The sequence below is a fragment of the Rhinichthys klamathensis genome, unplaced genomic scaffold, assembly GCF_029890125.1.
Source record: "Rhinichthys klamathensis goyatoka isolate OS25496 unplaced genomic scaffold, OSU_Roscu_1.1 h1tg000206l_1, whole genome shotgun sequence".
Classification (NCBI taxonomy): Eukaryota; Metazoa; Chordata; class Actinopteri; order Cypriniformes; family Leuciscidae; genus Rhinichthys; species Rhinichthys klamathensis.
The window spans coordinates 2,004,623-2,029,082 of record NW_026606731.1 but is presented as its reverse complement, the minus strand read 5'-3'; the positions used below and the strand labels follow the sequence as shown (position 1 = coordinate 2,029,082).

The 24,460-nt window shown below is 40.2% G+C and overlaps 3 protein-coding genes across 4 annotated transcripts in view; 2 read left to right on the top strand and 1 right to left on the bottom strand.

The window, feature by feature from the left end:
- Positions 1 to 11,063, top strand: part of kmt2a (lysine (K)-specific methyltransferase 2A) — a 34,575-nt gene extending 23,512 nt beyond the window's left edge. Inside the window, exons 25-35 of one of the 2 annotated variants that reach the window (XM_056263381.1) lie at positions 52 to 171; positions 278 to 4,733; positions 4,816 to 4,884; positions 4,967 to 5,049; positions 5,130 to 5,297; positions 5,426 to 5,500; positions 5,607 to 5,781; positions 5,940 to 6,047; positions 6,126 to 6,209; positions 6,305 to 6,434; positions 6,549 to 11,063. In XM_056263381.1, the coding sequence (XP_056119356.1) occupies positions 52 to 171; positions 278 to 4,733; positions 4,816 to 4,884; positions 4,967 to 5,049; positions 5,130 to 5,297; positions 5,426 to 5,500; positions 5,607 to 5,781; positions 5,940 to 6,047; positions 6,126 to 6,209; positions 6,305 to 6,434; positions 6,549 to 6,824 (5,744 nt within the window). In that variant the 3' untranslated portion in view covers positions 6,825 to 11,063. Of the gene's footprint in view, positions 1 to 18; positions 172 to 277; positions 4,734 to 4,815; positions 4,885 to 4,966; positions 5,050 to 5,129; positions 5,298 to 5,425; positions 5,501 to 5,606; positions 5,782 to 5,939; positions 6,048 to 6,125; positions 6,210 to 6,304; positions 6,435 to 6,548 lie in introns of both variants that reach the window. The other variant, XM_056263380.1, reaches the window with a different exon arrangement.
- Positions 11,064 to 12,315: 1,252 nt separating this feature from the next.
- Positions 12,316 to 16,304, top strand: c1qtnf5 (C1q and TNF related 5). Its single transcript, XM_056263379.1, has 3 exons — positions 12,316 to 12,639; positions 14,468 to 14,701; positions 15,388 to 16,304. The coding sequence occupies exons 2-3, from the start codon at positions 14,476 to 14,478 to the stop codon at positions 15,906 to 15,908; spliced, it is 747 nt and encodes a 248-aa protein (XP_056119354.1). The 5' UTR covers positions 12,316 to 12,639; positions 14,468 to 14,475; the 3' UTR covers positions 15,909 to 16,304.
- Positions 16,305 to 22,048: 5,744 nt separating this feature from the next.
- rnf26 (ring finger protein 26) lies at positions 22,049 to 24,091 on the bottom strand. Its single transcript, XM_056263378.1, has one exon. It carries the CDS (start codon positions 23,798 to 23,800, stop codon positions 22,496 to 22,498), a length of 1,305 nt encoding a protein of 434 aa, XP_056119353.1. The 5' UTR covers positions 23,801 to 24,091; the 3' UTR covers positions 22,049 to 22,495.
- Between the last annotated feature and the right edge of the window lie 369 nt (positions 24,092 to 24,460).

Genomic DNA, 24,460 nt, shown 5'->3' with positions numbered 1-24,460 from the left:
CATTATTAAACATTTCAGCTGAAGTAGATGCTGCTTTGCCTGGACCCACAGATTCCATAAAACCATCAAATGTGCCTTCCACACCAAAACAAAGGGTTTATCTTAGGAACAGACACCCCAGCTACCCACCATGTAATCGTTCTCCCTCAACCAGACCACTTCCCTCCCCAGGTACGAGTTACTATATACAGTATTTATATGGCTTTATCTCCTTTAAAAAAAAACAAAAAAAAAACTTTTTTAAATAATGTTGTTCAATGTATTTTCTCCCCTTTAGATGGTTTTAGTAGTTTAGCCCATGAGATTGTGACTGTGGGGGACCCTCTGCTGAACTCCAGTCTACAAAGGATCGGATCTCGTCGACACAGCACTTCCTCCATCTCCACTCAACAACCTAGGCAAAAGCTTTTCTCCCCGCCACAGGGAGGCACAGTATCCAGTCAGACAGGCAATTCATCTGCCCCTTCCCTGTCGTCAACCTCTAAGGTACCTTTACCCAGGGACACAGAGAAAGGAAGAGTACCATCTGGAGAGAAATCTCACAATCGAGAGGCAAATTCTGTAAACTGCGGAGCACAGCGTCGAATCGGTTTTGGTTTCATTGAAAGAATAGATGGTAGTAGAGAGGCATCCAAAAAGCAGTCTGATGTTGAGAGTTTGAAGTCATCGCAACCAGCTAGCGTAAATCAAGTGTCACCACCTCTCGGAACTGCAGTTTTGACAGGACATCAGAGAGGAAGTGGCAGTTTAAAAACCGAGAAAGGGAAACAAGCGGCAAAAGATACTGACCTACCAGCTGGAGCCACTTTTATGTCCAGTCATCCACTCGCCACTCTTCCAAAAGACAAAGCTAATCCAATCAAGGAAGGAAATGTGACATCAATGGCTGCATCAAAAGACTCAGGAAAGACTGGGTCTCTGCAATCGGTTTACAGCAAAAGTGGGAGTAGGAAGTCTCATGACTATGCGTCTGGCCCAGCTGCAGCAGCGGCAATGAAGCCTCTCTGGTCGTCTGGTACCAAGTTGGGAGAGGAAGAAATAAAGCGTGGCTTCCAGGCAAGAGCTGCCGTCACTGTTAGTCATGGAACCTCTAGCACCAAAGAAAAACACTCCAAAGTCAAAATGAATGTGAGCAGGGATGTTTCAAAAGAAAAAAAAGAGACTCCTCAGAACCGAAACCAAGTTCTCAACAGTAACTCTAAAAGCGGTAATGTCAAAACACAAGGTCAGTGTCCACCTCCTCACAACATTAGCAATAAAGACACCACACTGAGCAGCAACACGGGATCTGGTACAGTGGAAGTTAATAAATTGGATCAGAAGGAAGTGGAGAAACCATTAAAGTCCAAAGAGAGATTTAGCTTCGAGAAAAAGCATAGTTCAGCCGTGGATGCTATTCAGCCGAAAGCAGGAGGTGAGAAAGGTATTAGACCACAACAAGTACACCCTAAATCAAGCAAAGAGGTTACTCCAGTGGTGAAGAAACAAACTGAGAGGCTGCCTATATTGTCTCAGAAAATGGATCCTAATGGTACCAAAGCTGTCAGCATATCCCCTAACACAAACACTTACACTTCTGTTACCCCTACCAACCAGGGCCCCCAAAGAAGGTCCAGAGCAGTGGTTTTCTCCCCATCTGCAAGTTCTGAAAGCTCTGAATCAGACAGCCACATCCACCCGGATGATCCTGAGGAGCATCTGTTGGATCACCAGTGTGCTGATGATGGGGAGGACAATAATTTAGAGGACGAAGGCAGCATCGATAAGCACCACGAGGAGGATAGTGATGGTTCGGCAGGTTCAGCAAAACGCAGATACCCAAGGCGGAGTGCTCGTGCTCGATCGAACATGTTCTTTGGGCTAACCCCTTTCTACGGTGTCCGGTCGTATGGTGAAGAAGACATACCCTTCTACAGAAGTGGTGAAATCTCCATGAAGAAGCGGACTGGGAGCAGCAAGCGTTCAGCTGAAGGACAAGTCGATGGGGCAGATGATATGAGCACATCATCTTCAGCAGACAGTGGAGAAGACGAAGAAGGAGGAATTGGTTCAAATAAGGACACGTATTATTACAACTTCACACGCACCATAATAAACCCCAACTCTGGTCTTCCGTCTATTGCAGGTATTGATCAGTGTTTGGGAAGAGGGTCGCAGATCCACAGGTTCTTGAGGGACCAGGCAAAGGAGCATGAAGATGATAGTGATGAGGTATCAACAGCTACCAAGAATTTGGAGCTGCAACAAATTGGCCAGCTGGATGGTGTGGACGATGGTTCTGAGAGTGACGTTAGTATAAGCACTAGCAGCACAACCACAGCTACTACTTCGTCCACACACAAAAGCTCAACAAAAAGGAAGGGTAGAGAAAGCAGGACAGAAAAATCAAGCATTGACTCAGGGAAGGAGGCAGAAAATAACACAAGTGGTAACAGTCGTGAAGGTCGTAAAAATCAGAAGGATAACTGTCCTCCATTAGGGAGTGTGAAAACACAAGGACAAGACCCCCTTGAAACTCAGTTGTCACTCACCACGGATCTCCTCAAGTCTGACTCTGATAACAACAACAGTGATGACTGTGGTAACATCCTGCCTTCTGATATTATGGAGTTTGTGCTCAATACTCCTTCAATGCAGTCTTTGGGACAGCAGACAGAAGCTCCTTCTGCTGAACCATTCTCTTTAGATGAGAGTTATGGGGTGGATGTTAACCAAAGAAAGGACATGCTTTTTGAAGATTTCACTCAGCCACTGGCCAGTGCTGAACCTGGTGAGAGTGGGGTGAACACCTCCATTGCTGTAGAGGAGTCATATGCTCTTCCTCTTGAGCTGCCCTCAGACCTCTCTGTGTTAACAACCCGAAGTCCCACAGTAAATAATCAAAATCATGGCTCATTGATCTCAGAGACCTCCGACCGCACTATGTTGGCTCTGGCCACAGAGGAATCGGGAGTTGAGAAAAGTGGGAAGAAACAGAGAACAGGGTCCACTGTATCCAACAAAAGCCCACAGGACAGATGTACTGATTCCCAGGTTCCGGATGGTCACATGACCCCAGAACACTTCATTCCTGCTCGCATCGATGGTGACCATATCACAAGTCCTGGAGTAGAACCTGTGGGAGAGACTGGAAACCGAGATCTGACGAGAACTACTAGCACACCAGGTCTTTCCAGCTCACCCACCTTGCCTCTCCAAAGTCAGAAGTTCATCCCTGCTGCCACTGTTAGCTCAGGTCCCACTCCAATTGCAAGCTCTGCTGTTCAAGCTACCGCCTCTCAATTGAAGCCTGGCCCAGAGAAACTGATAGTGTTAAACCAGCATCTGCAGCCACTCTATGTATTGCAAACCCTTCCCAATGGTGTACCCCAAAAGATCCAGATTGCACCATCTGTTAGTGCAACAGGTGTCATGAACACTAGTGCCCCTGTGTTGACAGGCCTCAGTGGTAGCATCTCCACCTCTCAGTCCATTTTTCCTGCTGGCGGCAAAGGTTTAGTGCCTGTACCTCATCACCCACAAATCCATGCATTCACAGGCACCTCTCATACTGGTTTCCAGCCAGTCATTCCTAGCACCACATCAGGCCTCATCATAGGAGTCACCTCCCATGATCCCCATATTGGTGTGACAGAAGCAGGACATAGGCATGATCATGCCCCTAGTGTTGCTATGGTATCTAGTGCTTCCTCCATCACCCCAGCTCCGACTATGCTCCCCTCTGGACATGGCAAGAAACGCCTAATTTCTCGTCTTCAGAGTCATAAGAGCAAGAAACAGGCGCGTCCAAAGACTCAACCCACACTTGTTCCTTCTGATGTTGGGCCCAATATGATAATAAACTTGTCACCTTCACAAATTGCTGCAGGAATCCCTGCTCAGACAGGCCTGATGGAACTAGGGACTATAACTGCAACTGCCACACCTCATAGAAAAATTCCTAACATCATAAAACGCCCAAAGCAAGGGGTAATGTACTTGGAGCCTACTCTCCTTCCACAGCCCATGCCTATTTCAACCACAACTCAGCCTGGCATATTGGGACATGATTCCTCAACTCACCTGCTCCCATGTACTGTGTCAGGGCTCAACCCAAGTCAGTCCGTTTTAAATGTAGTGTCTGTGCCTTCCAGTGCACCTGGAAACTTTTTAGGAGCAAGCTCTGTATCGCTGAGCGCCCCAGGCCTCATTAGCTCAACTGAGATCACAGGACCTATAGGTAACCTCCTTATCAACCCTCACAACCTGAGCCTTCCAGAGCAACAGATGGTTCTTCATTCAGGAACCCCAATGATGTCTCATCTTACTAATCCTGCCCAGACGTCCATTGCAAGTAGCATCTGTGTTTTTCCCCCAAACCAAAGCATTAGTATGTCTGTCAACCAGCAGGTGGAGAAAGGAGTCTTGGCAGATCAAACCCTTGACCCAAATGTCAGTTCAGCTGGTCAAGTTGCTCTTGCCCCTAATCTAATCGCTCAAGAACTGAACAAAGGTCATGTCGTTGGCGTCCTCACTCAGAGCTCACGAACCTCTCCCATCTCTCGACCCCCACATCAGCAACAATCCTCAAAGTTATCTGCTGGAGCAGCCTCTACAACTGTTGGGAAAGGAAAGCAAAAGGCTAAAAGACCTCGACCAAGCCCAGAAAAGAGCAGTGGAAAGAAACGCAAAGGCCTTCAGTCAGATACACCAACTGTTGACGCATCTGCAATCCAATTATCGTGTTTTCCAGGGTAAGAGCCTGAAATTTTATAATGCATCTTGCTTATTGTTGGTAAAACAAAAAAAAGTTAAAAACTTTTTTTCTTTTTGTAGCGACCGGGAACTTTCATCTCCTGAGCCAATGGATACAGGGCAGTCAAATGAAACTGGTTCAAAAAAGAGGTAAACAATAATAAGGGTCAATCTTAAATTTTCAATTAAGTGTCTGACTTAATTAACCTCTTTTCCTTTTTTCCTTTCACAGTGACTCTGCCACTATGACAGCTGATTCCTCTGCTCTTAAACATAAAACCATGGACACACATAATGAGAAACCAAAGACTGCAGGTGTGTAAAAGGTCTTTCTGTCTATCTCTCTGTTAAATGTTGCAGTGGTTACAGATACATTTTTGTCACTTTTTTTGCAGGACTACCTAGTAAGGGTGATGGGAAAGGATCTAATGCGTTCTCTGTGGAAACACCTGATCAAAGGGACAGTGGGAGAGACTCCTCTCTGGACTACAAGCCCAAGAAAGGGCTCATATTTGAAATCTGCAGTGATGATGGATTTCAAATTCGCTGTGAAAGTATTGAGGGTAAGTAAGATCTAGATAATGTGTAATGCGAAGTTTAGACCTGATATGGATTTTAATGTTCATTTGTTTGATAATTACAATCAGTCTTCTGTGAAATTAATTTCCTGTTTCCAAATCCTTTGTTTCAGAGGCCTGGAAGTCCCTAACAGATAAAGTGCAAGAAGCCCGGTCCAATGCTAGACTCAAGGCACTTTCATTTGATGGTAAAAACATAATAGAGCATTTATTGTAAACATTATACATATTTTGTTTTTCTGATTGTTAATTTGGCAAGCGCATCTTGTATTTCAAATCACTTTTCTTTTTCAGGAGTGAATGGGTTAAAGATGCTGGGTGTTGTTCACGATGCTGTAGTGTTTTTACTGGAGCAGTTGTATGGAGCTAGGCATTGCCGAAACTACAGGTTCCGCTTCCATAAACCTGAGGAGCCAGAAGATCCTCCTGTCAACCCTCATGGATCTGCTCGTGCTGAGGTGTACCACAGGTATTTGTCACGGCCAGGGTGGTCTGTTTCCGATCCCCGAGAATTTTAAACCTTTACAGAATTACTTGTTACCCTTTTCTATTGTGCAAAGGACTGTTGTGAATGTTAAATCTTTTAAACACTAACTGACTTTCATCTGCTTGAATTCATAATTTTAGGCGATCAGTTCTGGACATGTTTAATTTCCTGGCTTCCAAACACCGTCAGCCTCCTGTGTACAACCCCCAGGAGGAAGATGAGGAGGAGATGCAGCAGAAGACTGCACGGTGAGTCACCTTACTGACCCTGTTCTAACCTTTTTTCAGTTATGGATTAAAGCATCAAAACACCTGGTGTTTTCACAGACGGGCCACCAGCATGAACTTGCCACTGCCTATGAGGTTCAGGCACTTGAAGAAAGCATCCAGGGAAGCTGTGGGTGTCTACAGGTATATACACTTTCTATTTAAACCAAAAATTGGTTGGATTGAAAACAAGCATGCATCTTTGTTGCATACTTATTCATCCTATGTATTATTTGCAGATCAGCCATACACGGCAGAGGTCTGTTCTGCAGGAAGAACATTGACACTGGAGAGATGGTCATTGAGTATTCTGGCAATGTCATTCGCTCTGTCCTCACTGACAACCGGGAGAAGTACTATGATGGCAAGGTAGAAGTCTAATACTTAGTCATCTATTAGTGCAATGTATTTAAAACAAACAACTGCACCCATGTTTCTCATTGATTTGTCTTTTTTTCTTCTGTTTTTCTTCATTTTTCACAGGGCATTGGCTGCTACATGTTTCGTATCGATGACTACGAGGTGGTGGATGCCACCATGCACGGCAGTGCAGCCCGTTTCATTAACCACTCCTGCGAGCCCAACTGCTACTCCCGCGTGGTCAATGTTGACGGTCAGAAGCACATTGTCATTTTTGCCATGCGCAAAATCTATAGAGGAGAGGAGCTCACATACGATTACAAGTTCCCCATTGAAGAACCAGGCAATAAGCTGCCTTGCAACTGCGGGGCAAAGACGTGTCGCAAATTCCTCAATTGAAAGCAGACTCACAAGCTAATACAGTCTGTGAAATGCTATCAAGGGTGTGTAATGCCAGGGAAGAGACATGTTTAAATGAATTTTTTTTTTTTTTTTATGAAGCTGGCTCAGGTTATCAGAAGGTTAATGGTATTGTGCCTCTTAAGTTGTTTAATTTTTAGAAAAGACAATTGAGCAGAGTCACAATGGTGAAGATTGCCCTTATGTCCCCTTTATTAATGCCCGATTTAAGAAATTAGTGCCCCCCTATTCTTAACTTTTGTATATGATCTTTTATTTTACCATTTTGTTTTTTTCTTCGAAGAAGGATATTGTAAACAGTTTTAAATTTGTAAGTCAAGTCTGGCCTGCCCTTACTTATTGAGTGCGACAAATTACTGAAAAAATGCCGCATCGGTCCATTCAACACCAAAGTGCAATTTTGGAAGGGAAAGATTTAATGTTTTTAGATTGACAATACATAATCCTTTTTTAGCCTGACCTGTTTAGACATCTCTCCCTTTTTGAATGTACATTGAAGCCTTCAGAGCATCCATGGTCATCCTTGCCCAACCTGGGCCTGATTCTCTGTATGAAAGACTGTAAATATTATCTCAGAGGAGAGATGGTGAGGGGAAACACTAGGGGGAGCAGTGGTCTCTGGAATAATGGTCCTTAGAAAGACAAGATTGTAAATGTTCTTTTAGTCAGTGGTTGAAAGAAACTTGTTTGATATATGAAGAGTAGGCCAGCAAGGAGCTTGGGATCTGTAGGGGCTTGTTGGGTTGAGATCCTGGTGGACTGACAGCCAATGGACCAGAGCTATTACTGAGGTCTGGGGGGAATGACATTCTTTTATTTACTATACATTTTTATAGTAATTCAGAGAGAAAGTAGCTTAATCATAATGTATTGCAAAAAAAAGTATAATTTGCATGATCAAAGGCTTCTTGTGAAACCTTGTAGATTTAATTGGTTTTAGCTCAGTCCAAATGCTATTACCATATCTATGTTTTATTTCTCTCCCTAGGCCCGTAGTTCTGTGTGAAATTGAGATTGTTTTTTTGTTGTTTTATGAGGCAATTTAAACTTGACTATTTTTGTTCTGTCCTGTCACTGACAGAAATATAATTCGTTGAATATGTGAATATGTATATTTTTCTATACAAATGACTAAAAAAAGCACTCATTGGTAAATGGCACTTAACAATGGTATTTATATTTTTAATAAAACATTATTTATTTTATCAACATTTTTGTAGGAAATAATAGATTTACAACACTAATGCTTTGTCCAGACATTTTTATAGTGCTGTCTTCTAAAATATTTTTTAGTTGGATTTTATTTTTTTGTAGCCCAATGTTTCTTTCTATTCCAAAGACTGAAGCAGTTACTTTTCCCACAGAGTGCGGTCCACCAGAGGCTCTCGTTGCGAACCCAAGTCAAGTACGGACATTCAAATATTATTTCAAATAAGAGTTTAGGTTTAGTGAGCTTTTCAAAGTGCAGATCGGTTTGATATGACTCTCCTTTCTTAATGCCAGCCTTAAAATTAAATGCAAGAACAGCCCTTCTTCCCCTAAAAGGCCCTCTTTGCATTTTCAAAACTTGGAAAAAATGTCAACAAAAAAAAAAAGCATGAAATCCTTCTCTAGCATTCTAGCTACTGACAAGTCCCAAAGTTTATTTCATATATTTTGTTATATCAAAATATTTTCTTAGAGATTGGTGTAAAGCAAGGAATTGCCACAGAGGCTATCCCATTTAAAACTACTTGTAAAGCACTATATGGAGGAGGAGAGGGCGGAGGGCTCTTGTTTCCTCACGGTCTTGTGCACTGAAGATCAGTCTTCTTCCCAGTCTTCTTCAACACATGTTGCCTTGGCACTGCATGGACGCTCCAGCCAGCCATTCAGTCAATGCACATTATTTGCTCGTATCATCTTTTTCTCTTTTAAATGTACACCACCAACACCTGTCCCAATATGTGCTCTTTTCAGGGCTCAAGTTTTGTTTGACCCCTATTTGAATAAGGCTGAGACAGATATGGCTTTATTATTTTTGTGGATGTTCTGTGGATTGTTCTTCCGTTTTTCAGATCAAGAGTTTGGTGCCTTCTCTGTAAATTTCTCTGGTGGTTTAATTTTTTCCATGTATTTTTGCGTTTGAACTTGATTGGACAGTCAGCTGAGGATCTCCAGACTATGGAGTAACGTTCAAAGCTATTTTAACTAGGGCACAAACAGATTCCACTTGACATTTGACTCTTATTATATATTTCATGTAAAGTTACGATGCTTTTCAAAGGGATGTTGTAGCACGAGTATGTGGGTATTGCAGAATGGCTTGGGATCTGTACATGCCTCTAGACGAAGCTGCTGTGTACAACCGTGGCTTCCTTAGAAAGCCACTTTCAAGGCCAGTTCTTTTGCCTCGTAAGTTTAACTCTAATAAAATTGTTGTTTTTTCCTCGGCCACTGCAGACCCCCCCTTACAGCCCTCACTGTACCTAGGCTGCAATAATTTTGACCTTTCCCAGAATTTCATTTTTGACTAAGGCACTGAAGATCAGAGTTCTGTACGTTGCCTCACATTGAGCATTTGTTGGCTGCTGCCTCATATTTGTATACGTGTTTGTATTGATCAGAATTTGTGTTTTAGCCATCTTTTTCAGGGATTCTTGGGGGTCTTGCCCAACTTTTCTTTTGCCCTGGCACCCCTGTGGAACAGGGACGTGCTGAACTCTGCAGTTAGGCCGTTTTTGAATGTATTCTAGAATTTTGTTTACTCTTTCTTTTTAATATTTTTATTTTCCAACATGAAAGACTGGGAAGATACGGGACAGCTTTTTATTTCATAAAATAGGTGGACTATACAGCAATGGCAATCTTTGCAGGGTTCTACAGAAACTATTGCTCAGTCTAACGAAATAAGATTTTTATTTTATTAATCTATTTTTTTTGTAATGCAGTTACTAATCCTAAGGGCTTTGTAATAGACTCCTGCACAGACATCAATACAACTTCAGATGCTCCATAAACCGGTGTAACAGTGATCGGTCAGTGTTTCAGAAGCAGACACGCTCTTGTCGTTTTCCTGGACTTTACTCTTCCACGCCACGCAAGTGGTACCACACCTTGTCCTGTAATTATAATCAACAGTACATATATATACACAATATACATGAATATATATATAAACTAAACGTGTATGAATAGTAACTTGTATTTCAATATCTACACAATATACGGAATGGACAGACAAACTTAGTTACAGTAGCAAACAGCAGCTTCATAATGGTTAATTGCAATGTTCAGTGTATAATCTGTAATGGTTTTGTGTTACAGATAAACTTTAGAGTAACTATTGTGCATCATTTTAATATCAAGATCAAGTACCAGTTTTCCTGTGCCTGTGTATGTTCCCTCAATGGAGCATTGCAGTTTTTTTTTTTTTACTTTTGTTTTTTTTGGAAAGGAGCGGTATTTATATTATGAAACAAGTTAATGTAAAATGTGGTTGTAAACTTTTTAAGCGTTGATATTTTGTTTGCTTTTGATGGTGTAGTTGGCTTTATTTTACTCTGTACATTTTCTAACAGTTTGTGGACATTAGGAAAAAAAATGTCCTTGCCTAAACCCAGCCATGTCACCTATACCTCTCTCCTATTGGATCTTAAGTTGTACTTTTTCTTATGTGATGTTCTGTAAATGAGTAATGGTGACCCATTCTATTTATTTATTTCTGCAAGCATCTCTAGATGTACACTGAGGTAAAGCTCCTTCTGAAAGCAGGTGACAGCGTGCCCTGTTTTTGGAATTTTAACTTGGTTCACTTTGTACAGAAATAAGTTGCAGACCATCTGAGGTACTTTAGAGAGTCAGAGAGGTCTTGAGAAGGAGAGATTTGAATTTGTTCCTCTTGGAAAACGCAAGTTTTCCATTGTCTTACCAATACTTCCTTTCCCCTGTAGCTTCGAGATATCATGTTGATGTTGATACTGACAGTTTTAAGGTTTTTATTTCTTATTTTTTTCTCTCCAAGTTGCCCCATCAGTGTTTTACCGTTTTTCAGAAAAATGAAGGAAAATTTGTTTATCTAAAATATTCAACCACAAACTACTTAAGGATGAATGTATAATGAGGAAAAAATTGTACATAACAACTGTAAAAAGGAAAGTTTCTAATCATGTTTATTTTCTATGCACTTTTTTTATTTAAGTGATAGTTTAAATAATAAACATGTCTTGTTTACTCAAACTGGATATCTTGTTGTTTAACCTTTGCATAATTGTTACTAGTTCCCTGGTCTTGCATCAAGACCCATATTTTATATTGGACATCAAGTGACGACAACATGGTACACTCTTAAAATAAAAGTTGCGGAGGGGGTTTTCGTAACAATGTCACAGAAGAACCTTTTTGGGTTCCCCTAAGAACCCATCAGAGAACCATTTTTCTTTCTTAGTGCAGAACAATTTAATAACCTGAAGAACCTTTTGTGCATTGGAAGGTTTCCATATATGTTAAAGTTTCTTCATGGAATTATAGATGCCAAGAAAGAACCTTTATTTTTAAAGGTGTGCCAAATGTCAGTAATGCATAATGCCAGAAGTAATGTGCTGTTGTAACTCCTGCAGCTCTACGTTTCCAGTTGAAGGATCCCATTGTTTGGGAAAGAGCTGCTGAAGTTTATTTTCAACACTTGATTCCTGATCATTTCAATCTGCTCTAAGCGGATTATTTAGCAAATTTTGTCAACCTTTCATAATATAATAAAAAGGGTTTTATTGAAGAAAGAAACTGTTAAAACACTTTTAGACGTTTGGAGAAAGTGTTTTTGAGAATGTGCTCTTTAGTTTTAAGGGTTAAAGAGACAATTATTATGATTTAAGACCAAAACTTTATTGAAACCATTCACACCAAGAGATCAAGAAAAAGGTGTGTAGTCCATCCAGCTGTTCATAATGTGAAGAACCTGGCCCTATGAAACCTTGCAGACAACAAGGAGCCACTAGCAGTCTCCCTGAAGTAGTTTGAGGCATTAGACCTATAATGAGAATTACAAGGCTGGATAAGTGTTCTAGACAGGCCTGGATACCCCTAATGGGGAAGCTTTGCCCTCTAAATAAAGCTACAAAAGTAACTAGAACCATGTGTCTGAACTGCCACCCACATCAGCATATCTCCCAGCCTTCATTCATGTCTGCAGATTTTCACTGCTCATTTAAACTGAGAAATAACCACACATTTTTTTCAAATGCAAAAGGTATGTTTTTTTTCCCCCCCTCTTGATGTGGCGACTATGAATCTAGAGCATTTGTTTACATAAAATGGTCGTCTCACATAATCATCTACATTGTCTTGAAAATATGCTTTGTGTTTTTAAAGCAAGAATAGTTAAATCTCCCACTTGACCACAGGGCTGTAATCCTTGAACGGTTTATTTCTCACAAATTCGCCACAATAAACTGGCATCCTTCCTTTGTAAACCACACACTAATTAAATACACAAGGGTCTCACCAGACTGTTCGCTGGCGCCCAAGACCCCATCTTTAAGGCTCTACTGTATCAGATAATGTTTATGCTTCTAAAGTTGGACAAGCTACAAACATTTAGTCTCCGTCCCTTGGATGATCCCTCTTTCTCCCTCCCCATCTCCCAGCCTCTCTCTTTCTAATTGGCTTCCAATAGCTTCCCATTTCCTCTAAAGGCTAGGAGTGCTCATTTTTTCCCAGATGCCTTGGACGGCAAAGAAAAGAGGAGTTCCACTGCTCGTTTCTCTTTTGCCTGCTCAAGACTGTCAATCCAGTGGAGCTTCAAAAAACATAAATGGTGAGTTTGATTCTTTTTTTTTTTTTTTACATAATTGTGAAATATGTTTAGTCATGATGGCTGAATAATGTGTTACGGCAAATGATTTTGGTTTTGATTTTATTGGCAAATAATTTTTTCCCTTGACGGTCTACACTTTAGACGCTTTGACGCAGATAAAACTATTATTATTTCACTTTGACTACCAATAATGTTCTTTACTATGAAATAACACTGCTGAGGCTTTAAATGGAAAAATGTTCCAGTCTCTTATGTAACTTTTGTTTTTGTCAAGATTATCTTTAAAACTCATTCCTGATCTCAGTTTGGTCATTTTTATCTAAGTAATGAGACTGACAAACATTAAAGTGCAATTCACATTTCTGTAGCCAAATATTTGAAAACGTCCTACTAATGATTTATGATTAATGCCAGTGTAGACCCATTTATAATGCACTGCAGTTTCAAGATAAGCACCTAAAGAGAGAACTGATTCATCCCATATTTCACCACAAAGTTTAATTTGTAATATAGTGTAATGTTGCACTGATGTTGTAGGAATGTACCTCAATGTTTGTGTCGATGCAAGGCTGCAATAATAAAAAATGTGATGCATATGAGAGCGAGTGATCCTTTGTTTGGAAATCAGACCATCCAGTTGACATTGGAATGATGGTATTTGTTCTGCGCTCTTTGGCAGTCATTTCTCTTATGTCCTAACATGGCTCACGGATTGAGCTGCGCAAAGCATTTAGAAGCAAAATACATAAACACGGTCCCGAGTGATAACTGTCCAGATGTCCTAGGACAGATGTTTCTCTTAAATTAAAGATCCCAGTGCTTTAACTGATTCTGCAGAATTTTTGAAGAATGCTTTGGTGGTCTGGTTGTGTTTCTCAGTGTGAATCATCAGCAGTTTCTCAAATTTCATAAGAAACAGCTGTTTGACAAGACAGTAGACTTGAATAGAAACCTGCTGATTTACGCAAAGACATAAAACCTTGGAAATGCTTCGTTCCAGACAGGATTACGAGAGCTGACAAGCCCATGAATACTTCCTGCTGTAGAGACTGAGTGTTGCAGCCTGATTATATTGACTGGCTTCAGCACCTCATCAATGAGAGACGGTAGACAGTAACATTTATTATAGTGATTAGCACATTCTGCATTTTTGTTATTCACCAGCTAACTACAAACACCAGGTTTAACCCCTCAGTACTGTAGATGGAAAAACAGCTGACAAAAGTGTAACTGGAGAGAGTTATTAAAGGGATAGCTCACCCAAAAATGAAAACTGTCATCATTTACTGACCTTCATGTTGTTCCAAACCCTTATGACTTCCTTTTTTCTGTAAGAAAATCCTGGCCACTCTTTTCAATATCAATGAAAGTGAAATCTGGACTGGGGCTGTCAGGCTACAAATGATTCAAAGAAAAAAACACTATGAAAGTATCATAATAGTGATCCAAATGACTTGTCAAAGTATAATGCACAGACCACATGATAACTTTTTTTTAATACTTTTTTATTATGCGTATGCACCGTCCATTTCCAGTCAATGTAGGCTATAAGATATGAATTCCTAGGCTATATTTCTAAGTCTTCTTTATCTCATTTTACACTTGTTGAGCTTGTGCTTTAGTAATTATTATGTTCTATAAACTTTCCCTTGGCATGCTCACCCTATTGACCAAGAGGTGAGATAATGCAACTCTCTGACTTGTGCTTCACTGCTTTTCACATTATGTGCAGACTTCATACCATTTTCAGTCTGAGTGATGCTGAAATCATCTTGAAACAAGATTATGAGACTAAGTTTTTTCTTCCATTTTGTTCTTTTCTCCACAGACTGAGCGATGACATCTCTGCAGACATGGCCTCTTTCATTGCTGCTTGTTATTGCAGTACATTGGTCTAACTCAGTTGAAGACAACAAGATCCCTAGTTTGTGCACAGGAAGCCCAGGTATCCCAGGATCCCCTGGGTTGCACGGCAGCCCCGGTCAGCCCGGCAGGGATGGACGAGACGGCCGTGACGCTCAACCAGGAGAGAAAGGAGAAAGAGGGGAGAGAGGAGAGCCAGGTACAAAAATACCAACCTCAATGGTGTTTTTCTCACCACCTCCACCCATGTGCTGCAGTTATGACATATTTTTGTAGGCCAAATTAAAGGGTAGCTTCGTCCTGGTTCCCTCTACAAAAACACACACGATTTTTGCAGAAGATTAGCTCTGTGACCTACAAATGTTTTGTCCACCATAATCTTCACAAATTAAAATTTTTATTTTATTTTTAATTACATTCGTCAGAAGTAAAACAATCTTGGTCGCATGAATTAAACTTAAAAAAAAAAAACATTTTATCTTTAAATTTTGATTTAGAATTGTTTGCAAGAGCATGATTATATACACAATGAGGCTGTTAAAGCGGACTAGTAAATAGATGAGTTTCCCGTGATGACGTCAATGTCCCCAGCAACCGCCTTTTTCAAGACACGTAAAAGCTATAAGAAAAACACAAGGGGGTATTACTGATGTATTTTATGTTGTAGAATAAAGCATGAAAATATCTTGAGCTTGTTTTAACTACAGACCTTATTTCAGGCATTTAACCAAAAGCCCATTTTAAAAAACCCCACAAACTTCAGGACGATAGATCCAGAAGTGCTTAAATGCAAACTCATTTCCTGGTTTTGGCCTACAAAAATACCTGCAGCACTCTATTGAATGTCAGTAGTAAAAGTTAAAAATCCCATGATGCTTATGGCAGGTCAGCCAGGCGCGAGGGGGCTCACGGGAGACCGAGGGGATCCAGGGGGAAAAGGCGAGCGAGGGACCCCGGGCGAGTGTGCGGTGGCCCCCAAATCAGCTTTTAGTGCCAAACTGTCTGAGGCCCGCACGACTCCATTGGTGGCAGGGGATGCGGTTCGCTTTGACAAAGTGATTCTGAACGAGCAGGGCGATTACAATCCCGAGACTGGAAGATTCACGTGCAGAGTGCCGGGCGTTTACTACTTCGCCGTTCACGCCACAGTCTACCGCTCCAGCTTGCAGTTTGACCTCATAAAGAACGGAAACACCGTGGCCTCCTACTTTCAGATCTTCGGGAACTGGTCCAAACCAGCCTCGCTGTCTGGAGGAACATTAGTGCACTTGATTCCAGGAGATCAGGTGTGGGTGCAGATGGCCCTGGGCGAGTACACTGGCTTTTACTCCAGCCCAAAGACAGACAGCACTTTCACTGGTTTCCTAGTGTACTCGGACTGGAAAAACTCTGCTGTTTTTGCATAGATTTAAAGCAAACTGCACCTAACTTTGTTTGTCACATGCCGGTTTCATAAAGTGGAAAAGCACTGTCACGGATAAGACAAAGGCCTTTGATTGGCCTTCATTTGTAATCATTTCAATATAATCAGATATGATCAGCACTGCACAGAATATTCAGTTATAAGCACATTTAGTCATACAGAATAAAACGACTGGTGGGTTGCCATGCAAAGTATGAAATTCATAAATGAACCATATTACTTCATTGGAAATATGGAATAAAAAAAATTAAAGAAGAAAACCTGCTGTTTTCTCACAAAATGTTTATTCTGGTGGCAGTCTATATTTTGTGAAAAAGCTCAATAAATACTTTCCAACACTTCTCTGGAATATGACTTCAATAAAATATGACACCCATAATTACCCAATTTGTCAGTAATGGTACAAGGAAAAGCAATTTCTACTGCCGGGAAACGGAGAGCTGTGGTTTCATGTTTCAGGTTGCATTTAAAGCAATAGAGCGCCTTTAATGGGAAATGCTGTAATTATTTATTCACTCATGTTGTTCTAAACCTGTATGACTGTTCCTTTCGTGAAACACAAATGGAGAATTTTTGAAGACTGTACAGGTCACTCTTTTTCATTATAATTACAATGAAATACTGGAGGGCTTAAAAAAAAAAAAAGGATGCAAAAGCATCATAAAATGTGCATCATATTCAAGAACAAATCATTTAAAATTTTTTTTTTTTTTTTTTACTAAATCACATGATTCATTGAAATTATCAGACACCAAGAATGATTTGTTGAAACTCCAGTCTCCATTCTTGTGAAATATCCTATTATCTTTTATGGAGTCATAAAATGTTATACCGTATCTCTAGTGTTTGAGTATATTACACTGTAGGTGAAGACACATTTACCTTTGTACCTTAACATTCCACAGGCGAAATGCAGTCATCACAATACGAATCTGTGCAATTTTCAAAACATTTTTTGATGAGGGGCCTCTGCCCCTGGATTTAAGTTTGTTAAACTTTGAACACTAATTCCCTGTTTTGACCACCTTAGGTTGGAATTGATTCTGAGTAAAGGTGCGATCACATTTACTGTTGTTTGGCAAATTTAGTAATTTCAATAGGAATCCACACGATTTGTAATTTTGTGCAAAAGAATTGCCCATGCAACAGGTTCAAGTTGATCATGCGGATTTGCCCAGTTGACCAAGAGAAAGCTGCTTGGTTTAAAAGTGACTTGTGTGAGGTGTAGGCCTACTCCATACATTTTGCTTGAAAAATTTCACCGAAATTTCCCTAATGTTACCGCACCGGTGCTTCATACATCACTACACTTATTGACATTTTTTGCCCACCCAAATTTTGCCTAATTAAGACCACCTGGAATTGATTGGATCGTAGGAAGTTTGTCCTAGGTAACCAAATGGAGGCAGATCTGAATGCCAGTTTGCTGTTAGTTGGAGGATATTTATTATATTTATATTATATATTTATAAGATGGGGATTTAGCCCCATCTTCCACCGAGATATGAGTCATAGAAAACGGATGCCGTTTCAAGAGAGAGGGGAGGTTAATGCTTTTGATTAAAGATTATGAGTCACCTGAATTTTAAAACAATGATGTGCATGGGTAAATATTTAACACTGCAACATTCTGTAAAAGAATAATAATAATAAAGAATTGCCCATTTTGATTTCATGGTGACTTTAAACAAACTGCAACAGCTGTATAATTGTAAAAGGCCAAAATCCATGATTTGTGTTTGGTTGCCTCTGTGCTGAGTCACAGACATTATGTAATCAAGCATCATCATTTAACAGACAAAGCTTTAACTTTGCATTTGCACAACACAGACAAGACCCTTGTCTAAACGTATAGCTTTCTCTCCTTTGTCTCTGTTTTTTCTTTCTCTGATTCTCTCTATCCCCTTCTCCTGGTTTTCTGAATGTTTTGTTCTAAGACAAGTACTAGTTCCAATTTTCCCCAGGCTGCTGGCAGAGTCTTACACAGAACGTTTGTGCAGTGGCATTGAGAAGAATGAGAGGTACATTTGTGTCCTCCCTTTGTGCAGTTCATTTCCATGAGGTCATGGCCTGCCCCTTCACTGCTGTTAGCAGAGCACTGCAACCAGACAGTAACAAGCTCAGAAGCCAGGGTGTCTGACTCAAACTCCCAAATACTTTTATCATTACCATTCACAACACTATATTATTTATGACTGGCATATCTTATATTTATATATATATATATATATATATATATATATATATATATATATATATATATATATATATATATATATATATATATATATATATATATATATATATATATATATATATATGCCATGTTATTTACTCAAACTACCATGGTACATGTCCAAAACACATAAAATAACAACTGTATTCAAGTTAAAGTTAACTTGCTGTAATTCTTTGTTTTTGGTTTTCAAACATCATAAAATCTCAATTTTTAAATAATCTGTACAGGTCTGTTGCTTTCATTACGTTTTTTTTTGTTGTTGTTGTTGTTGTTAATATCAGCAGGGGGCGTCGTTTCATTATACTTGCAGATACGCAGCATCGATCGCTCTAAAACTTTTTTTTTTTTTTTGCTGGTGTCGTCGCTGTTGGATAGTGATAGTCTTATTTTTCGTAATATTTGTTTTGTATTTTACTTAAGATGTCCCTTTTTGCTTCTCGGAGAACAGCGACACTGTCTGTTAAATTTCCATTCATTAATATTTTTGTTGTGTACTTTGCTCTAATAACAGCAGGGGGCGTCCATTCATCGTCATAGCCAGACTAATGTAGCTACTATTAGCATACAAAAACAAGAATTAGCAAAGAATGGTCTAGTACAAGTTTTCACAAGTTACTTTCCATTAATTCAATAGTTGCCCGTTTTAGACAAATCCTTGTGGAATTTCATGATGTATAATGAATGATAGACGTAATGGAAGTCCCCTGTGCAGTGGAAGTCTCTGTGTGGGTGTGAGGAACTGGTGTTTTTCCCAGTTTTAATCCTCAGAGACAGGAACGTTCCCATTGACCCAGAGGCAGGACTTCTTGCTTGTAAGATAAACTCAAGCATGTCCACATTTGTTCAGTGGACCCAGGGCCAGACACACTGAATTATACACTGTGAATTGGATGACCCACTGAACTGAGTCTATTCTAGCTGTCCTATACTTGGTTGATATACAAGAAGTGCTCTAATTAATTTGGCATTCAGGAAGTTGAGTCAGAGGGTAGACCTAACACATAACAGAGAGAAAATATAAACTTGTAGCTGGACTCAAATTGATAAATCAATCAACAAACTAGTAAATCCTCTTTTATCTCTGTTTAAAGAATAGGAAGTTTACACTGTGTTAAATTCATTATGGTGCCTCACTTCCTAAGCTTTTGGTTATTTTTAAAGCACTGTTCTCAAGTATGCAGTTACAGATAACAGACATGAAATGAGTATCCGAATGCAAGTACTCAGGGAATTGCTTGAATGCTGCTGTACAGTGAACAACAATGTGAGATTCACATTTCCTCTTGCTAAAAAAGCTGGAATGTGGAGCTGTCCAGTGCTGAATGTGTCTCCTTTTATACATATAGGCCGGTAATGCTTGCATTTCACACACCTTATATCAAATGAACCACTTAAAGCTGGAAAAAGTGGTTGACAAATGTAAAAAAAAAAAAAAAAAAAAAAAAGACATTCCAGAGCTGAGATGAGACTGATTGGGATTAGACATGTGCCGGTATTCGGTAATGCGATAAATCGCGGTAATGAATATGCACGATATTGTTATCGCGGGGACTTCGAAATACCGTGAAAAATAATAGATCCGAATTTAGATTTTTAGAACGCGCATCAGCTTATTTTCCATCAACCGCTTAAAAAACAATGCGTATGCTGCGCAAAACACGTGCGCACTTTTATGTAAACAATCCCCACATCACATGTATAAGCACTGTGTGCATGCAGTGCGCACTCTAGTCTAATGTAAACAATCCTCACATGGAGAAGAAGCACGGCGGAAGGAGGAACGCTGCCGACTATTTATCCCCCGCATGGCTGCCAACTCTCACGCATTCAGCTTGAGACTCACGCAATTTCACACGGTCTCGCGCCACACATCCATTTTCTCACGCAGAGAAAAATCGCGGAGCAAAGAGGACACTGACACCGACAGACTAGACAGAGCAGGTTACTTTTGATATGAAAAAAATATCAGCTCTCAGGTTTTATAACGAAATTCAGACAATAAATACTGTTTTGGTGCTTGTAAATGTGACGTGACAGATCGCGCGCCTCAGATCAAGTAAACCGATCATCTGTTACTTTTTATTAAAGATACAGTACAACCCACCGAAAGGTACGTACTTTCGCTTAATCAGTGTTTTTCAACCACGGAAAGAGGTCAATAACACTGCAGGAGAACAATTATGTCACAGAACGTTACATTTACCTCAGGAAAGCCATTTAATGTTAGTTGACTATAAGAAAATAGCTATAGAGAGGAGTATTTTGCTAAATATGTGCACTATATTACATATTTTAATATATGTACTTGTCATTATATAATTGTTATTATAATGAAAATTACAGCATATTACATTTTTATATTTATATTATAATTATATTTATATTGTATGCATTATATTTAATTTCTCTCTGTATGTTTACAGCATTATGTGACATATATTTTTTCTTGAGAAACATTTAAATGCAGGCTATCTACTGTAGCCTACCTAATATTTATCCAAATGAGTCAATATTGAATCAAGATTGAAATTAAATCCAAGAATTTAACTGAAATCATGAAAATTGTGTTAAGCAATAATACAAACAGTAGCCTCAGTAACCATGTAAACATTATAACATGTTGTCACTAAAAAATAAAATTAATGTTTTGACAATCACAATTACACATTGTGATGCAAGTTTTTTTTTAGATACCCCCAATCCGTCTGTTTCTCTTGTGCAATTAAAATATCGTGATAATACCGTATACCGTGATAAAAGCTCAATCAATTAATCGCAGCATGAAAATTTGATACCGGCACATGCCTAATTGGGATATAGATAACATTGGATCAGGTTTTGGAAAAGTCATGATTAACAACTGGAGGAAGTGGCCTCCACTTCATAAAGTCCCACAATGCTGATCTCAGTAAGCCATGTATCACAATCAAAGACATTGTTGTGAATTGCATTTTAGTCCAATGACGAAACTAAAACAAGTTGTGCTGAAGACAAAGACAATACGACCACAGTCAAATACTGTTTATTGTTCATCTGGATAGTTAATGATTGTGGTTTTGGTATTATCCAGGCCTCTGGAGAGACAGACATCTGCTTAACCCACAAGCTTCATCAATTGAGACCTTCATAGAAAACAAACGTCCGCGGTACAAGAATACAAAAGGCTTGGGGCTAAAAATGTGGAATGAATGGAATGTTTAAAAACCTTAAAATTACAATAAAAAAAACATGGGTTGGTGCTCATCACCTGCATTGAGCAGAATTGAGAGTGACAGAAATAATTTGGGACTATATGGAGTCATTATATTTTTCAAAAGGACAACACAGTTATGAATCTACTTGTATGGATCTTGCAAATGCTTTTTTTTTTTCTTTCAATGCACTTGATTGTCTTGCGCATTGTGCCATTCTGAATACAATTGTGGATTTCGGGGTTTGAAAAAAATCATATAAGACCAAAATAAACCAGTAAGGTCTGTACCTTGTGTCTCTAATGTACAAGATGTTATCCAAAATAGTGATTTCTAACAACACCCACTGGACAAAGCTGAGCTAAAAGCCTTTCTGCCACTTGGTTTTTACCGGTAACCGAATTAAATTACTATCTCTCAAAACAAAAAAACAAGCACACAATTTCGATTTGAAAATGCATTGATCAATACCATTTAAGCAGTGAGAGAGCCTTAATTCGGTTCAATAATAAATGACAAAAACAGCATGAACACATCATCCATAGAATGGCTGGTGAAAATATTGTAGTGACACTCGTTTACTCAAATAGTGCAAAATGGCTTTGGTGGAATGATTACAAAGTATGCAAAGCAAAACGAACATTTCTCCGACACTAAAAAACCCCCAAAAAATAATCAATACGGTGTTGAAGTTCACATGAAACCTTTGATCACCTTTACAGTCAGGCAAAAAATGTATTAGACAACAATTCATACAATAAGGCCCAACGTTAGTAGTATTGTAGCATAAATGTTCCCCTTAAACACTCCATTAAGCAAATCTTCCATCTTCACAATTAACACTGCTTTTAATGTTTGTTAATACAAAGCTTACATTCATTTGATATTGCTGTATGAGAAAAATAGTGTTGATTCCACAAGCTGATCAAAAAAACAGTGACAATGTATATAAAACCATTAGAAAACCCAGTCAGTCATCAGCTTTGCCATCGCAATTTATAAAAGTTTGTGATTCAAATCTATACAAGCAATAGTAGTGGAATGAACAGATGAAAAGGGAACATGTGGTTTCCCACAGTTCAAGAACAGTGCTGCTCAAATAACCTGAGGATGACAGAAACACATCCGTAAACGTTTCCCTCAGAGATACACGTCCATGGTCTGAAGGATCATGTGGCGGCACAGGGGGCAGTTGTGTTGGTAGATGGGCTGGCTCAGCAGAATGTTGGTGCAGTTTCTACACAAGCACAAGTGACGGCAAGGCAAAAGCACGACAGTCTTGGTGCTGTCCTGACAGATCACGCACTTCTTCCTCTCCTCTTGCTCCTGGAGAAGATTCAGCAGGTTGTCCGCCGGAGGGCCTTTACAACTGTCCTCAGACGGAAACTTCCGGAGCGGCCTGCGAGCGCTGGAGCTTGGAAGCGGCAGGTTTAGAGGATCGTCTGCTTGGTTGGTGTCCTCAGGAGCGTCTTCCACCACCGGATCTGCTGCGTTTAGGTCAATTTGAGGCTCAAGGTTGTGCTCAGGCTGTCTAACGTCCCTTTCCGCAGCTTCTCTCCTTGCAGGAATCACCAGGAGGCCTATCCGACTACGATGCCAGGCCAATCTCTGCCACACGTTCCTCTCGAGGACGTAGAGGCGGTGTAGAGCTCTTCTGAGTCGCTGCAGGACTGGCACAGTGTTGATGTAGTTGATTATGTGCAAAGATACCCGTCTTGGGAGCGCTGGATTCAGGTATATGGTGGTACTCGTGATGATGACAAACGTGAGCAGCAGCCCGTAAGAGTTTAGCAAGAACACGCTCATGAAGATCTGGCAGACAGATCCCAGGAACTCCATGGCTAGTCTGCATGGTGTCCACAGCAGGATGGAGGTGCCAACGAGACTGCTGTACAGGAAGGTCAGCACAGTCAGGGTCAGCTCAAGAGCTTTCTGCAAAGGGCAGGACACTGCCTCCACAGTGCTGGCCAACACAGAGTATAAATTTTGCGTACCAATGAGAAGTAAGTTAATGATCGTGTTGACGAAATAAAGCAACAGGCTGAACACGATGCCACAGCCTTCCCACGCCTGCCGTAGCAAACTGTGTCCCGACAGCAAACCGCGGTGAAGAAGCTCTTTGGTGCGCAGTAGCAGATGTGAAGACAGGTATCCGATCATCTTGAAGCTTTCCAGCATGCCTCCGAGCAGCTGCGTCCAGCCTCCGACCATGTTATGGGTCACGACGGTCACTCCGTCCCGCATGGTGATGATGCAAAGCAGAGTGAGATTCCAGCACTCAGACACTGAATTTGTGAGTAGCATGGGCAGACTACTGACAAAGGAGATCACTGCCACCAACAGCTGAATTAATGAGTTGACAATTACAAAATTTAAATCCAGAAGGAGGCAAATGACATCTATGCATTTTCCAACTGAACTAAAAATCAAGCTCAGTAGACCCATAATAAGGATATCTGCTTGTGAAATGTCACCTTAGTTCGCCGTAATGGACTATATATCATCTGTCATATTATTTGTGCTGTCAAACGACATAGTTCATTGTCTGTGCGTACACAAACAAACAGCTTTGGTAGCCAAGTTAGCTCGCGTGCTAACCCATTCGCGTCTTAACGTGTCGTCTTGGCAAACCGCTTAAGATTTAAATAAAAGCAATTCCAGTCGTATTAAAACTGAGCATTAGCTGGGAATGACGTGTCCTCTGGTTTGGAAAGATACACTCATCCTAAACATGGTTAGCATATCACCGTGAAGTAGCTGCTCACACATGGACGGAAACTGCTCGGCGGATGTTTACGTTTGAAAAATGAAACTGCTCATGTCGGCTGGTTGTACAGATCTGTATCCCAAGCTAATGTTGATTCTTAGAACATGTTGTAATCCAAGCGTCCGCACTATTTTATGAAGCTCCAAGACGACGACAAACCCAGACGCTTCTTTCTTTGGATTATTCTTGTGCTAGAATCGAAAGCGTTTCTCTCTGTTTTAGTCCGTTGTTTCCGCTTTACTACACGTAAAGTTATTTGAAGTGGATCAACTCTGCGCTCGGGCTGTGCAGAAACGCGGCTGCACTTATTATTAAATACCTACTTACCACCTTCATTT

What these genes read in the sequence shown, in the direction of transcription:
- c1qtnf5 (XM_056263379.1), top strand. Translation starts at nt 14,476, where the DNA reads ATGACATCTCTGCAGACATGGCCTCTTTCATTGCTGCTTGTTATTGCA. An exon ending in AGGGGAGAGAGGAGAGCCAG is followed by an intron (nt 14,702 to 15,387) that starts GTACAAAAATAC and finishes TGCTTATGGCAG; the next exon opens with GTCAGCCAGGCGCGAGGGGG.
- rnf26 (XM_056263378.1), bottom strand. Translation starts at nt 23,800, where the DNA reads ATGGGTCTACTGAGCTTGATTTTTAGTTCAGTTGGAAAATGCATAGAT.